The sequence below is a fragment of the Dysidea avara genome, chromosome 3, assembly GCF_963678975.1.
Source record: "Dysidea avara chromosome 3, odDysAvar1.4, whole genome shotgun sequence".
Lineage (NCBI taxonomy): Eukaryota > Metazoa > Porifera > Demospongiae > Dictyoceratida > Dysideidae > Dysidea > Dysidea avara.
Genome location: NC_089274.1, coordinates 41,240,799 through 41,258,520, shown reverse-complemented (window position 1 = coordinate 41,258,520; position 17,722 = coordinate 41,240,799). Strand labels below are relative to the sequence as shown.

General features: G+C 37.7%; 1 protein-coding gene and 1 long non-coding RNA gene across 4 annotated transcripts in view; both read right to left on the bottom strand.

The window, feature by feature from the left end:
- Window positions 1-17,722, bottom strand: part of LOC136251028 (E3 ubiquitin-protein ligase rnf213-alpha-like) — a 175,978-nt gene that overhangs the window by 143,921 nt on the left and 14,335 nt on the right. For both annotated transcript variants that reach the window (XM_066043410.1, XM_066043409.1), the window contains exons 6-7: window positions 5,163-5,374; window positions 641-877 (exon numbers count right to left, since the gene is read on the bottom strand). In XM_066043410.1, the coding sequence (XP_065899482.1) occupies window positions 641-877; window positions 5,163-5,374 (449 nt within the window). The remainder of the gene's footprint in view (window positions 1-640; window positions 878-5,162; window positions 5,375-17,722) is intronic.
- Window positions 11,450-17,690, bottom strand: LOC136251034 (uncharacterized). 2 transcript variants are annotated; one of them, XR_010698884.1, is made up of 4 exons: window positions 15,655-17,690; window positions 15,396-15,598; window positions 13,239-13,790; window positions 11,450-13,185 (listed from the first exon to the last, which is right to left on the bottom strand). It is a non-coding gene; the product is annotated as an uncharacterized lncRNA (long non-coding RNA). The 2 variants fall into 2 exon arrangements; XR_010698883.1 differs by having other exon boundaries at window positions 15,396-17,663.

The following is a 17,722-nucleotide window of genomic DNA, read 5'->3' as shown; positions in this document are numbered from 1 at the left end:
CAAATTGGATGTGTGTGGAAGGCCCCTTTTTGCAAATCCGGTCACATATGTATTATATATATAATTTGTACATTTACTGATAAAATATTTAAAGTATATCTACTTAATCTTTACTTCTTCCTGTAGTAAAGAAAAATAACATAGGTTAAAAAAGTCCCAAAGCTGGCCATAGGCCGGCTTTGGGGTATACAAATACAAAAAGAAATGAAATCTAATCCAAAACAGCCAAGCTGTAAAAAAAGTGTGCGGCCCTCAGAAAGGTTATGGTGAAAAAAGATGTGAAATCCAAGGTGGCGGCCAAGAAATGGCTGTGATGGTTGGTTAATGGTAAAAATTTTAATAACGACAATTCAGGTGAATTTTTGTGCCGCTTCACAAAATTTACCTGAATTGTTATTTTTACCATTAACCTACCATCACAGCCATTTCTTGGCCGCCACCTTGGATTTCACATCTTTTTTCACCATAGCCTTTCTGAGGGCCGCACACTTTTTTTACAGCTTGGCTGTTTTGGATTAGATATATATATATATATATACGTATATATATGCTGCAATACCATCATTCATCTCTTTTTCACTACTTTTTATCACTTTCAACTATTTCATTAATTTATACAGTATGAATGCTGTGCATGTACCTTTTGCTCTGTGCATAATTTCTAAACTCCTTTAATTTCTTTTCATCTATTCCAATTGTAAACCAGTTAGGATTTTGAGGATCAGTATCCTGACTAACACAGATTCCTCCAGTTTGTGACTGGAGTTGGTGATAAAGTGGAACAAGTGCCAGCCATTCCCAATAAGGTGAGCCAAGTTTTTCATCAGTTATCATTGACAGCTTAAAGATATGTTCAATACCGTTAATAGCTTCCAACCTAAAGTTAAAAAGCAAAAAATAAAATGAATTTATGTGACATGTACTACATAGTGGGCTACTTTCATTACGTAAAATCAATAACTTTAACAGTGGTGCATTATTAAACATGCTGTAGTTAATCAAAATGATGCAGAGATGGATCCAGGTAGGCCAGTCTTCAAGCTTTCCTTTTTGGGAAGAGCCTTTTATTTCTTTGTTCAAATATTCTTTTGGTTCTATTTAGGAACTAAATATAAAATGTGTCAAATGCACTCATATGAGTGAGATTCGGTAATGTACACTAACAAATGTAGAAATTTCACATTTCAGTAGGGATATAATCATCCTGTATATTTGGGATCATGGAGATTTGCACTTTCTCACAAAAGAAACCAGCCTCACAATACTTTCATGGCACCTTGGTAGTTTTGGTTAGGTAGAGTCAAGTCCAAAATTGTCTTCAGAATGGCCAAAAATACTTCTGATAAGTTATTATGGAATTTTGAAATAGTTTATTTTTTTCACTGACTGACTGATTGATTGACTGACTGCCTGCCCTACCTGCCTGCCCACCTGAATGCTGTGTAACAGGCTGAATGCAACTGAAAGTGAATCATAATTGTTATTTTATTTTTCAGTAATTGACACCTGGGGTGATTGTTCAAATGAAGACATTAAGTATGACACCATTTATTCTTTTGATGTGGTACGCACTAGCTCACCAGTCATAACTATGTTACAGAAAGGTAAACAAGGAAAAATTACGAACTTTAACTTGATTAGGTATTATAGACATACAAAGTAGTGAAACAAGGTAGCCTGCAGATATACTAGTGGACATTCCTAATTCAATTATAGGTGTAAACAGAAACAGTGATTAAACATCCGCAGGAGTAGGTGGCCTCACTTGTTTCACTCAAATCAAATTGTCTGGGAAATCAACCTGAGGATTGGTAGGCCCTTGCAGCTGCAAATTCCAAGTAGAAGAAACTTGTTACCAATGCATTAGCAGCATCTGATATTGAACATATTTTGATTCTACTGAAGAACATTCAATACCAAAACAATAGGACAGCAAGTTTCACCTGGAGATGAAGTGTCAAACCCAGAGTGTGCACTTGTCTACCAAAGTAAAGCTAAATTTTTGACACTTGAAGGGCAAATCATACTATCTGAAACTACATGGCCAGAGCCACTTTTAGCTCCACAAAGTTTGGGTCAAATAACAAAAAACCAAGGTGGATGCAACACCATTTGCCATTAAGCTAAACTGGACAACATTTTCTTTGTTAAGTGTTTGTATAATTTTGGTACAGATGTACGTATATGCCTGTGTGATAAGTGTTTGATTTCTTTATAGCTATTTTTGTTTTGTTTGTTTGTTTGTTTGTCTCTGTGTGTGTGTGTGTGTGTGTGTGTGTGTGTGTGTGAGCGAGTGAGTGAGTGAGTGAGTGAGTGAGTGAGTGAGTGAGTGAGTGAGTGAGTGAGTGAGTGAGTGAGTGAGTGAGTGAGTGAGTGAGTGAGTGAGTGATCGGGGCATCATAGCCAAGTGCTAGAGCATCGGCCTAGTAATCGAAAGGATCCAGGTTCAACACCTCATTATACCAAATTATTGTGGTGGGTTCCTTAAAGAAACTTTACCCAGTATACCCAGCTGTTTAAATGGGGACCTAGTGGCCTGGTGTCAACTGGAATTGCAGCCCACCCAGCTGTAACATCAATGGGTACTTGGTGTAAACTGGGGAAACAAATGCCAACTGTCCATGTCTTGCATTGTGGGTGAAGGCCCAGGTGGGACTTCAGTGCCCACACCTTCACTTGTGAGACATGGTACTCTTGTGGGTTATTTGCCTTTGCTGACTTAAAGCACCAGTGCTGACTCACTGCATAGTGCTAGCATGGCAGCTAAAGGCTTTGCTTCTTTTTTGAGTGTGGTATGAGTATGTGTTTCCTACGATGTAACATGTATTGTAAAGCTGGCTCATGTGATGACATACAGAATTAGCAAACACACCGTGTCAGATACTGAGCTAAACATTACAACAGTGTGAAGAAAAGTGTACAAAGTTTGCTACAATAGACAAATTTCACTATTATGCATAAATATAATCATTGTCCCTAGCAACCTGTATTTGTAGGTGTCAGTGTCTAAAGTAACTTCTGTAATCATACAATATGGTAGTACTGTATATTGGGGATCATGAAGAACTGGACTTTTCCAGCCAAAGATAGCACCCTAGAACCAGCCTCAAATTCCCTCAATTTCTCTTCATGATAGCTTGGCAGCATTGGTAGGCACAGCCAAGCCCAAAAATGTCTTCCAAACCAACCCCAAACCCTTCCAAAAATTTTCTATGGAATTTAAAATTTTTCTATTCAACAGAATTTTATGCCGACCAACTAACTAACTGATACATCCAGTCAAGCAATGGATATGGCTATGGGCTTGATTTCTTCACCATTTGACATCACTTCATCCTGAGATGTGCCTTTTTGCCCACCACAGTATATACAATACACACATCATGGACTTGCCTTTGTCCTCCTTTGTGTTCAAGTTCTTTTTGCTGACAACACAAGATGTCGATTTGTGATAGCGTGATGCGGCTTCCCTGTGGTTGTGTTGGCTATTATGCTTATTGCTTGTATTTTCAGTAGCAACTGGACTGATTGCAGAGACACTTCTTGTACTTTTCTTCATTTGTAACACTGTGTAATGGGTGGTGCATTGCTGAAAACAAATGTAATGGCCACTTCCCTTTCCATTATGTAATTGATTGTTGGGGCATACGTTCTGAAACAAAATTACTTTCAAAGCATGCCTGGTGTCATTCTTTTAATGCAGTATGCGTAGGTTCACTTGTCATAATTATGTTATAAAGAAAGTAAACAAACAAGTAGTAGTAAAATTAGGGATTTTAAGTTGGATTAGGGATCAAAGGAAAAAAAGTAGTGAATAGCAGAGTTACCAGTGTTGCCAGTGATACCCATGTTATCCAAGATACATATATTAGCCATGATACCACCACTACTATTAACTACACACCACTGTTACTACTTAATAGCGCAATGATGTAATGATGATGCATTCTAAGGACAAGGTACACATAGAACCACCCTTCACCACTTTTGGTGAAACAAGGAAGGTTGCCTATACCTGCAGGTATACTAGTGGACATTTAATCTCTGATTCAGTCATGGTTATACCCATACATTATCTGCATGAGGGTGCAATAGTGGACATGGATAGTAAATGTACGGAAAAATCACAAATTCGAAAAATGTCATATCTCAAGTTTACATTATTTGCAAGTGTGAATGTGACTCTTCAAGTTTAAATGGGTAGTGTATATGGTCATAAGATATGATATTATCGAATCTCATACATCATGTATGTGAGTGGGAGCAATGAGCTATATATTATGCTATCTTAAGTAGAAGGATAAATTAGGAGTTTTAAGTTGGATTAGGGATCAAAGAAAAAAGAAAAAAGCAGTGAAACAAGGGAATAGCTAAAAAGTGGCAAAACAAGGAAGGTTGCCTATACCTGCAGATATACTAGTGGACTTTAAATACTCAAAACTATAAACTTCAAAATGTTATATCTCATGACCTATTTATGCTATCTTGTTTTTTCAAGGGGAAGTTTTTCAGATTGCCACCATCTAAAATGTTGAGGGGGGGAAATTTTTGGCTTCTGTAGGATACACTTACAATGTCATTTAGATAAAGCTGCGAATTTCAAATAGGAAATTTTCATGGATAGCTGCCAATCTGTGAAACTTTCCTCCTTGAAATAACACACTATACAGTATCCTTTTAATAAAGGAGAAGTTACTTTAGACAGTGACACCTACAAACACTATAAAATCAAAGTTGCTAGACGAAATGGTTATTATTATGCATAATAATGCCTCATTATGAAATTTATCTATTACACGTAACTTACTCACTTCAACTGTGGCAGGTGTGATTGACAGAGAATTTATTTTTGCTTGTGATAGTAAACACAAGAAGCATATGATGCAAGTTAGTGGTTATGCCACAATTTGCTAGCCGTCAATAGGTTCACACAACATTGCAACAACTCTTGACTCCTATAAACCTTTTTAATCCTTGCTTTTTAAAGGTTGCATCCTTTTGCACAACTCGGTTGATTGGTATAGAATATACACAGGTGAACATTTTACATTAATTAAAGAAATGTGCCCATATGAAATATCAGTACTTACACAATTACACATACAATATGCTTGTTTAGCTGGTGAAGCAACCGATGCAACATGTTTACAAAATATGTTTACCTTAACGTGTCATCTATTTTTCCAACAACAGAACAACACAGTGACTTATCCAAGGATAAGTAATTCAACACAACTTTCAAATCACCAGGTTCTTGTAACCATGGAAGATCAGTTCTACTCATAATAATAGCTAATGCGATTACAACTTTAGCACCCCAAATTTGATTAGCATGCTGGCGACTAGTGAGGCGAGTGATGACATCATGTATCCACTGCAAACAAAAAACTTACTTAACATGTACAATTTTGAAACAAGTACTTTTTATATCAGGACACATTATAGTGTGTTGTGTGGCCAAGTACAACTAGTGCAGACACGTGACATGACAAGTGTGCATTTAAAAGAACTAAGAAAACACCATTTCATACATTCATAGCTCAGTAGTTCCTGAATGTAAATTAACTAATTTTGCTGTGGAAGCACCCTCAGGGTAGGGAATCTCCTATTCCAAATTTAAGTAGGATCTGCTTGGCCATTACTGAAATATGTGCCTTCAAAGTTTGTCTTATTTTCTTTGTATTTTTCTTCTTAATCTTCTTTTTCACACACTTTAGAAAAATCGCAATAATTAATGCATGCTTTAGTTGATTGACTTCACATTTTTGGGGGCAGTAAGAACATAGAAGTTATTTTTTTGTCATGCTACAGGGTAATCCACTTGACAGAAAATTGGTCTTAGGCCTGCATCAAATAAGCCAGCATAATAAAAACCATAATAGGCTGGAGTGCTATGCTGGCATATTAGGTGTATATTTCAAATTATTGAGCAAGCAATACTCTCTAATAGAGTAGTCACTTGTAGTGCATTGCTGCATACAATACTGCAATAATGTATAGTTCTCTCCTGTATGTTTGTATGCATATACCATATAAGCAGAATTTAGGTGAGCAGAATATTTGGCATTTGCTTAACAATTTTATTTGGCGAGAGTTTAATTTGAGGAAATGCAAGGTGGAGTCCCATGTGGTAGCAAATTGTATAGCTGGCTTCTCATTTACAAAAATATATGTACGTTTACTTCGTTGGCCCGCATACTGGAGAGAGTTTCATGTGACACAGAGAATCCATGACAGTGTAGCAAAAGGAAACAAAGTGATTGGGAACATTCTCCATGACAAGTAGCTAGTTACGATTCGGCTATGCTGTGTGTTTATTGAGGTATATCTTCCTCAAGCGGTATCTTTGTTTGGCGAAATAGTATAGGACCTGTGATATTTATACAGACAATCGTAGAATTGTTTGATTAACTGCAGGCTGACCTCCAGTAGTACATCAATCTAGATACACCACCTTGCTTCTTGCTTGATCTTTCGCCTATTTAATCGGTTAAAATATTAGAAACACTAATGGCGAGATTTTAATTTGGCAATTTTGCAAGCGTTTGCCAATTTTAATTCAATGCCAAAATTTCTGCTCATATGGTATACTGTGTACACATCACTGTGCCATTGCTACGCCAATAATGTACCGGCAGTAGAGCATTCGCAGATCAAAATTTCCAAGATAAAAGTATGAAATGTTGCTAACCTAGGAGCATAATGCAAGCATAATGGGAACACTGAAGAGCATGATAGGTGAAAATATTGGGAAATTTCTGAAAGTATTAATCTAATCCAAAACAACCAAGCTGTAAAAAAAAGAGTGCGGCCCTCAAAAAGGCTATGGTAAAAAAAGATGTGAAATCCAAGGTGGCGGCCAAGAAATGGCTGTGATGGTAGGTTAATGGTAAAAATTTTAATAACGACAATTCAGGTGAATTTTGTGCCAAGACCAAGCGGCACCAAAATTCACTTGAATTGTCATTACTAACATTTTTACCATTACCCTACCATCACAGCCATTTCTTGGCCGCCACCTTGGATTTCACATCTTTTTTCACCATAGCCTTTTTGAGGGCAGCACTCTTTTTTTACAGCTTGGCTGTTTTGGATTAGATTTCACTTCTTTTTGTATTTGTATACCCCAAAGCCGGCCTATGGCTGGATATGGGACTTTTTTAACCTATCTTTTATCTTTACCACAGGAAGAAGAAAAGATGAAGCAGATGTACTTTAAATATTTCTGATTTTATCAGTAAATGTACAAATTATACATATATAATACATATATTTATTACAGAACTCTCCATGGTGGTTTCTTCGTAACTGAACACTCTACAAGGTGACTTCTTATAGCTGCTCTCTCTACAGGGTGATTTGTTTGTAGCTGAATTCTGTACAGGTGATTTGTTTGCAGCTGAGCTCTTTACAGAATGGTTTCTTTGTAGCTGAACTCTCTACAAGGTGATTTCTTCTAACTGATCTTTCTACAGGGCAATTTGTTTGTGGCTGAATTTTCTACAGGTTGATTTCTTTGCAGCTGAACTCTCTACAAGGTAATTTCTTCTAGCTGAATCCTCTACAGGGTGATTTGTTTGTAGCTGAATTCTGTACAGGTGATTTGTTTGTAGCTGAGCTCTTTACAGAATGGTTTCTTTGTAGCTGAACTCTCTACAAGGTAACTTCTTCTAGCTGATGTCTCTACAGGGTCACTAGTTTGTAGCTGAATTCTCTACATGGTGGTTTCTTTGTAACTGAACTCTCTACAAGGTGACTTCTTCTAGCTGATCTTTCTACAGGGTGATTTGTTTGTAACTGAACTCTCTACAAGGAAACTTCTTCTAGCTGATCTCTCTACAGGGAGATTTGTTTGTAGCTGAACTCTCTACAGGTGATTTGTTTGCAGCTGAACTCTCTACATGATGGTTTCTTTGTAGCTGAACTCTCTACAAGGTAACTTCTTCTAGCTGATCTCTCTACAGGGTGATTTGTTTATAGCTGAATTCTGTATAGGTAATTTGTTTGCAGCTGAGCTCTTTACAGAATAGTTTCTTTGTAGCTGAACTCTCTACAAGGTAACTTTTTCTAGCTGATGTCTCTACAGGGTCACTAGTTTGTAGCTGAATTCTCTACATGGTGGTGTCTTTGTAACTGAACTCTCTACAAGGTGACTTCTTCTAGCTGATCTTTCTACAGGGTGATTTGTTTGTAGCTGAATTCTGTACAGGTGATTTGTTCACACTTTACAGAATGTTTTCTTTGTAGCTGAACTCTCTACAAGGTAACTTCTTCTAGCTGATATCTCTACAAGGTCACTAGTTTGTAGCTGAACTCTCTACATGGTGGTTTCTTTGTAACTGAACTCTCTACAAGGTGACTTCTTCTAGCTGATCTTTCTACAGGGTGATTTGTTTGTGGCTGAATTCTCTACAAGGAAACTTCTTCTAGCTGATCTCTCTACAGGGAGATTTGTTTGTAGCTGAACTCTCTACAGGTGATTTGTTTGCAGCTGAACTCTCTACATGATGGTTTCTTTGTAGCTTAACTCTCTACAAGGTAACTTCTTCTAGCTGATCTCTCTACAGGGCAATTTGTTTGTAGCTGAACTCTGGTTTCTTTGTAGCTGAACTCTACAAGGTGATTTCTTCTAGCTGAACCATCTCTTTCCATAGTTGCCTACAAGGTAACTTCTTTTAGTTGATCTCTCTACAGTGTGAATTGTTTGTAGCTGATCTCTATACAGGTTACTTGTTTCTAGCTGATCTCTTGAATTCTCTTCAGGGTGACTGTTCTATTAGGATGACTGCTCTATTAGAGCATCTCGATCTCGCACTTGCTGCACCAAGTTGGATTTCATGTCATAACTCTGTGGCTTTACGTCTGATTCTTCTACACCATTGAAGAACCTTTCTAAGATAATTACTCCATCTATACAGCGATTTTCAAAGCATTACCCCAAGCGGTTTATCTGGTAGGCGTGGCAAGCAGTCGTTTTTTTTTATTAGCTAATCTCGATTGCATAATTGTTACACACTGTTGGTTTTTTCGTTGTATCTTCCTGGTTTTTAGCTCGATTTCTTTCAAATCACAAAAGGTTTGAGGTTCAATAGTTAACCTCTTCACCCACCGATTTTCAGCTTCTTCCCATATGCGGTTTACCCTGTAGGCATGACAACATAATGGTGTTATTTTCGTGAATAATCGCTCATAACTCTTTGCCTGTTTATCGTATTCCAGCCAAAATTGGTACAGAGATGTGCCTTTATACCCCCTTCTGTGTGCCAAATTTCAAGGCAATCGGATATGGTGTTTGAGTATTATAGCAGTTTTTGTAAGTGTGCGAAAAAAGGAAGAAAATTAAGAAGAAAAAAAACGAAGAAACTAAGCCAATTTTTGAAGTCGCATATCTCGGGAACGCTTGAAGCGATTTCACTCAAATTTGGAATGTGGAGTGCTGAAGTTGGAGGACGTGTCCACAGCAAAAATTGTCTTGTTTCATCAAGGCAGCACTGAGCTACGGAGATGCAAAAATTGCATTTTTGTTTTTCCTGTTAATATACTCACGGGTGTTGCGCACCGGCTTCTTGGGCCGCACGACACACTACCATGTGTCTTGATTTTGGGCAAAATTTTGAGTATATTTGACTTAGGCCTAATCGGTCTGTACATGAGGTAATATCATAGTGCAAATCTTTTCTGGCTTGCAAGGTACTGAGAGTAGCCATTGGCTAAGGAGATATAAAGCAAAAAAGTAACATGTGAAATAAGCGTCAGTGATTGCGATACTCTAACATAACAGTCACTTAGAAGTAAAAATGTGTGCAAAAATGTCCGAAAAAATTTCTCCAGGGTTCAATTCAAACCAGGGACCTCGCACCTATATTCCCAAACTCTTTACCACTCCGCCATTACTGCTAGTTACTCACTTCTACCTTATTAACGAAAGTTCTAGTTTGGTACATTAAGTTTGTAATCTTGTAGATCTATCAGTGGAAAAATTCTACATTGTTCTAGAACACTCTGTGTGTTGTATTAGAGGTGCTGATGAAAATATGTGTGCTCTATCAGAGTACTACAAAAAATACTTATCAAGACATACGGTAGTGTGTCGTGCAGCCAAGAAAGCCAGTACACCACACCATGAGTATATTGACAGGAAGAAGGAAAATAACTTTTTCATGCGTGCATAACTCCATAGCCCTCACCCAAAGCACACCATTTTTGCATTATAGCTGTCTGCCAGGTAGGGTACACCACACAGCAAATTGAATAAATTTGCAACAGCCATTTGTGAGATGTGGGTGTTCAAAGTTTCATTTTAATTTCTTCATTTTTTTCTTATGCGTATGGGGGTTACGGGGGCTTCGATTTTTCTTTTTGCATGCTTTGCAAAAATTGCTAAAAATTGCTATAAAATGCAAACATGTAACTCAATTGCCTCGATCTTTGGCACAAATGAAGAGCGTGTAATGGTGGATTCACATACCACGTTTGCTGTGAATCTGAGGAATATCCAAGGAGTTATAAGCATTTATTCACATAAAAAGCTTCTATCACGGCTACAGGGTAAACCAAGTATAGAGGTGAAAATTGGAGTGTAGATAGGCTGATAATCGTAGAAGTGCCTTTTGATAGTTTGAATAGCAATAGAATTACAGCAACAAAGTTATAAAGCAAAAACCAAACAAATGTATAATATGGGATTGAGATACTCTAATAGAGCAGTCACCATGGGTAAAAGAAGTGTACAAAAAATGTTGAAAAAACCTTACCAGAGTTCGATCCATACCTAACACCTGCATCCTTAACCACTGAACCACTGCTACCTTGGCTGATCACCTCACTTAATTTCTGCTTTATAAATGAATTTTCTAATTGAAATCTGCTTATAATCAAACGTTTGCAATTTCATAGATCTACCAATAGAAGTACTAGATTGTAGAGTTGCAACGATACGGTAGATAAACATATCAATATATTGTCTCTGATATATCACGATACAGCAATATATCACACGATACACATATGTAGTTTGATAAAGTCTACTGCAAAGGTCAACTAGTAACCTATATAGTAGACTTGCTGCAGTGCACTCATTTTTGTAATATTTGTATTATGTACATGCTTACTTATTACTATTGTTTTCATATAGTAACTTAGCAGACATTGGATGAGTAGCTTTTTCCAGCAGAATCAACTAAAGAACACTATAATGATTATGTATGATCTTCACTAGTTAAAGATAATTGTTGATGATATAATAAAAGCATGTAAAAGAAAACGTGATCACACTACTACTACTACTACTACTACTACTACTACTACTACTACTACTACTACTACTACTACTACTACTACTACTACTACTACTACTACTACTACTACTACTACTACTACTACTACTACTACTACTACTACTACTACTACTACTACTACTACTACTACTACTACTACTACTATATACATGTTAGACAGTTTATGCAGTTTTGTTTTCAAAAAAGGAAAATGAGTTTGTCGATATTGTTGGATGTTAAACGAGATCTTTTTTCAAAAACCAAGTTTCCAGCAGCACTGAATAGTCGCTCACTAGGTACGCTAGTGGCTGTGATGCACAAAAACTTTTTGGCAAGTAAGGTGAGATATTTGTATAATGACTCGCATTCCTTCCACCATAATAAAGGTTGTTTGTTTTCTAAACCAACTGGTTCCTCAAGTTTGTACTTTTGTAGTTCTGTTTCAGCAACCTCTGAAGCAGTACCATTTTCTCCTGCCCTTGGTCTAAAAGCACCATCAAAAAACTTCTCTAACTTTGTACGCTTAGGTTGTGGTTCCTCTAATTGTTCAGCACAAGAGCGTGTGGTAGATTCAGACTGATTTTCTGATTGTTCTGTCTCTAGGTTATCTTCCCTTTCTTGTAATATTGTAGATGTTAGCTCAACCTTGACTGCACTTTGCACCGCCTTTTTTGTCGTTCTGTAAGCATTGGAAGCTGTTTGAATCTGGGATCCAAGTACATGGATACATGAAGTACATTTTCAATTTCATCACCTTGGTATCTGGTTATCAAATCTTGCTTTATTTTTCCTTAATTTTCTTTGTAATATCTTTATCACTGCTGTCTGTAACTAGTAACACTGTTAAAAGACATTTAGTATTGGGAATACCACACCAATAGTTGGGTATAATTCTCCACTAAAAATTTCTGTTGCCTGGTAAAAATGTTCCAAGATTTTAACCAATTCCTCCATGGTAGCAATTTCATCTGTAGAAGGCACGAGTGATCTATTATTTCCATCTTCCAACAGCATAGTACAAATAGCTTGTTGTTGCTCTAAGAACCTCTTTAAAGGTCATCTCCAATGGAAAATTTGTTTTTGCTTAAAACACATCTTATTGATAATAATGAAGAGTGGTGTGTATTATTTTAACATAACATGCATTATATAGCTAGCAGCTCACGATCTATGAAGTTGTGGTTTTATTCCGGAAGTAGCATCACTATACGTCACATCGTGATCTAAATCACGGGTGTGCAACGCTTTATAATAATGTTCTCTTTACCTATGGTAAAGTATTCTTTGCTTCGATTCTTAGGTATACATCTGTTCTCCAGTAATGCCAAGAAAGTGTGTAGCTGCTGATTGCAACACGGTCAGCGGAATGGGGTATAGCCTTCATGGTTGGCCCTGCGACGAAGGCGTTCGATCTAAATGGACTAGGGCCGTGAAACGCCAGCGAAAGGATTGGGATGGCCCGACACCCACCTCACTGCTCTGTTCTAAGCATTTCGAGCCTGAATGCTTTGCTATTGAAGGATCACGGTATTGCGAAGAAATGGGATTGCCAATAAAGAAGCGATTAAAACCTGATGCTGTCCCAACAATATTTCCACGACCTGTGCACGGACGTTTCTGCCATTCCAGTACTCCACCACCTAGACCAGCTGCTGAAAAGTGTCAGCGAAAAGCGGTAAGCAAGTAATGTAGTAATTTATACACACCATGTCAATTTAATTTTAATATAATAAAATATAGCTAGTTTATGAAGCTATGTCAACAACTCCAACAACAGAAGAACTGGAAGCAAGTCTAGATGCACAACCTTCATTGACCCAGTTGTCAAGTGTACAGTCTTCATCGACTCAGTTGTTAAGTGTAGATTCACAGTCTTCATCGATCCAGTTGTCCTCAACTCCTGAGCCACCTGCACACAAAAGTAATGATGTAAAAATATAACACAATCGCAGCAAACCTAACCACATCAATCTTAGGTCCTGTGACTGTTACGCACCTGCCTGGCGTGGATTCTATAGGGGTACAATGTAACCTCTTGGCTGCTCCACCACTGAAGAAACTTTCAAAGGTACCAAATGCCCTTGAGGAGTCATTTACCACTGATCCAGAAGACACTGACATGGGTGATCATGAGGAAACTGATCTAGACTCATCATTTCATATCACACAGGATGATACCACAACAGAGTAAGCAAACAGTAGTCTCACACCTTTAGTAATTACATCCACACCTTAGTGATGAAATTGAGCAGCAAATGGATCCAGGATCAACACTAGATGAGATAAAGTACATAGTCTTTAAGTCATCACTATTGGAGCTATTCACATCATGTACATCATGCCACAACATATGCAATGGTACCATCTCACAACCCAAGGGAACATTTATCTGTGTAAAACAGCTCTGTTCCCATTGTGGCCACAAAAGGATATGGATGAGTCAACCAATGATCGAGGATACACCAGCTGGAAATGTGATGCTTTCTGCTGCCATTCTCTTCAGTGGTAGTACTCCTGGAAAAATATTGTGACTAATGAATGAGATGCGAATAGCATGTATTTGACAGTACTTTCTACAACCACCAGACAGCTTACCTTTATCCTGCAGTGGTTTCAGTATGGGAAAGCCATCAAACAAAGCTGTTGGCAGAGTGCAGAAATCGTGGTACTGCCCTGCCTATAGGAGGTGATGGGAGAGCTGACAGCCCTGGACACTCAGCAAAGTACGGCTCTTACAGTCTTATTGATTTTGATAGTAACAAAATTATTCACATGGAACTAGTCCAGATAAAATTTGCACACTGTTTTATATCATATGTGATTGGATATGTTCCCAGAGTAATCAAGTAACGTCTAGTAATCACATGGAGAAAGAGGGACTATCCAGGGCTCTTAAATTCTTAGATGCTAAGTCTTTGCAAGTGGGCACATTGGTTACTGATAGGCATAAGCAAATCAATAAGTTTATCAGTAAGCAGTATCCAGACATTGAACATTGCTATGATGTGTGGCATGTGTCAAAAGGTAAGGTAGTTGCTCTGGAGAATTGTATGTAGTTTATTATGTATAGGGGTAAAGAAGAAATTAAACAAGGGAGCAAAATACAAGGACTGCGAGCTTATTAACGAATGGATAAAAAGTATATATAACCAATCATATGTACTGGTGTACAGCATCAGCTCCGAGTGGTAATGAAATGGCAGTTTGTTGGAAGTCCTTGATGAATGATTTGTGTGATGAACATGAAGACTGTTACCACACTAATGACCTGGGCAATAGGCATAAAAAGTGGTTTATACCAGGTAAAGACAATAAAACTAAACTAAACTCAACCTTGCACATGTATAACAGGTACTAAAGCATGGGAGAAACTCAGTGATATCATTGGAAACCCTCAATTAATATATGATATTAAAAAGCTCTCCCCTAGCCAACAGACCAGCAGCATTGAGAGCTATCACAGTGTAATCAACCACTTTGCTCCTAAACTGATGGCTTTTTGTTATCATGGAATGCATTTCAGGTAAAGAACAGGTAGCTATATGGTATATATACAGTAAAATTGAAGTGATAAATATCACAGGTTATTGATTGCTGCAATGCATTTTAATGAAAATTATAAGAGGCCACAGGCATTCACAAGAGATGGGAAAAAGCGGAGACGGCTGACTTTTCCAAAATCAAAGCAAGGGGAATGCACACCCAAAGTAGTCCCAGTGCCGAAAACTTACAGTAAGTTGGTCAAAGTATTCATCTTGTTTGTTACATACTCATTACAGACTATGCAAATGAATTGATGGTGAAAGCAATAAAACTATGTTTAACAAATGCAGAGGAAGATAAAGGGTCGCACAGAAAGCCACCTCAGTTACCTAAAGCCCCTCCTCATTTAGCAAGCCAGTATATGCATCCAGACAAAGACACAATACCTGAATTTTCATGATATAATGATTGATATATTTAGACTCAATGGAAATCTCTTACATTTTCTCTCTCAAGTTACGTTTGCAATTGGGTGTTTTTTACGTAAGGCACTGTGGCCATATATTGCCTGAATCGATACTAGAACAACTGATAACAAATGTACCGGTAGCTACACTTATAAAATATATGGCTTACCAGTACATATCCTTAATTTGTCCGTGTCTATACTCCGCCATAGGAGCAATGCCACTGCCTTTGCAACGCAACTCTTGACAGTAATCACAAAGTCCCTTTCTATGCTCTAGACTGGGAAGATTCCTTACGGAAAGTGGGAGCGGTGACCATCATTTTCACTGACACTCGATCACTACCTGTACAATTTGCGCACTTCGATCACGCTTCACAGAGGAGAAAAATTTGTAAGTGGGTAAGCAACGCCACATCCTATTCTTACCATCTACGGTTCCAAGTTATGGTCACAGACCTTACTCTTCAACCCAACTCGCATCACAACAATTCTTACGGATCACGCTGTTACGTCACGAGTTCTGTGGTTACAACTTCGGAAGTGACGTTTTTGCAACTTTGTGGCTTATTATCTCGCTGAATAACAACAATGTTAATATTAAAAATGTTTTTTTGTGCATTGTACAGTTATACAAACATATCAAACCAATAAAATTGATAGGTAAACTTTCCACTGGAGATGACCTTTAACATTTCGTATGAGGATTGTGCTACCCCATCTTGTGATGCAGTCATTTATCAACTGGTGTTCAGGTTAGCCCAACAGCTTTTGCTTCTCTCTTAATTTTGACATAGATTTTGGTGACCTATGAAAATGGGCCACTAGTCTTCCAACTCGAGCAAGTGCCGAGTGGACTTTTGGCACATCAAATGCTTTCTTCACCCCAAGTTGCAGCGTGTGGCCAATACAAGGTAAGCTGAACAAATCCAGATCACTGATTGCATTTATCATATTTTTGGCATTGTCGGTAACTACAGCCACTATTTTTCATTGTTGATGTTCCAGTCACTCAACGTCTGTTGAATTGCAGTGTTAATATTAGTAGCTGCATGCTCTCCTGGTAGTTCCTTTGTTGATAAACAGTAGCTCGCAAGTTCCCACGAAGAGGTGACACAGTGAACAGTGAGGCTAATATAGCTTTCTGTGCTATGCTGAGCTGTCCAGATATCCATAGTCACACTGCAGTACTGTACAGAAGATAACAATTTCTCAGTTTTCTCTCTTTTATGGGTATACATAGCTGGAATCACCGTATTTGTAAAGTAAGGTCGCAATGGAATTTAGTAAGGTTGATGGAATTTTAAAACATGGCTCAGCTGTGTGCATCAATTGTTTAAATCCAGCGTTCTCCACCACGGACAACAGTTCCATATCAGACGCAATGAAGTTACCAACTGCTTCAACCAAACTTTGCCATCGTTCACTGTCTTTTGGTAGTGGCTGACTTCGTTCTAAAATCTTCAGTAGCGTTGGCTGCGCTTGTTCTAAAAGTTTGTCTTTGACTCCCTCCTCCTTTAACAATAGTGAGTATTCATTTCGATGGCGCCGTTCCAAATGAGTACAAAGGTTAGTTGTATTCTTAGAATATAAAACTTTTGCCAAACAAAATCGACAAACAGCTTTCTCTCTTACCAGAATCCCTTCTTCATTAGTGAAAAACCCAAAATGCTTCCACACGTGGCTTTTCCCCGTAGGGTTTCGAACTATTCTGTCACATGTATCACTGCCAGACGCCATATTTAACAACTCAGCAAATACATTAATTGGTTCGAGTGCGCATGCTTAAATATCGATTAATCAATACATCGATGTATTGATTCAGTTAAATTTGAATCGATCCTGTATCACTCTCATTATGTATTGATTCATTAATCATCATTGTATCTACATAGAAAGTCAATGGTTTCTGTACATTTTCATGAGGTTGGTGAGTGACATGGGGAGGACAAACATTTTAAAGAAGAAGGGGGTATGGGGACTATTACGCTGGTTGATGGTTACAAAGGTATCGAATCCGCAACTATGACAGCATTATTACAGTATCAACCTGTAGTCATAGAATTAAAGCTTCCACTAAAAGGATTTATACTGGTTATTCAAAGAAAAACTTAGGAAAACACAACTGATTTTTAAATTTATTTATGTTATTTATTAAGACATTACAGCACAAGTGCTGAAGGTCTGTAGGACTCCTGGTCCTATTTAAAGTTGTTACAGAAAGTGTGTTTGAAAAGGTGAAAAAAAAATCCATGACTGGACCTGGGTGGCCTCGAACCCGCAGCCATTTGATTTTATTTGTGAAGTTCAAACATGTGATTAAAGCCAAATCGCAAAGGCTGATTTTTCATACTTGATCATCTACATACATACATACGTACATACATACATACATACATACATACATACATACATACATACATACATACATACATACATACATACATACATACATACATACATACATACATACATACATACATACATACATACATAC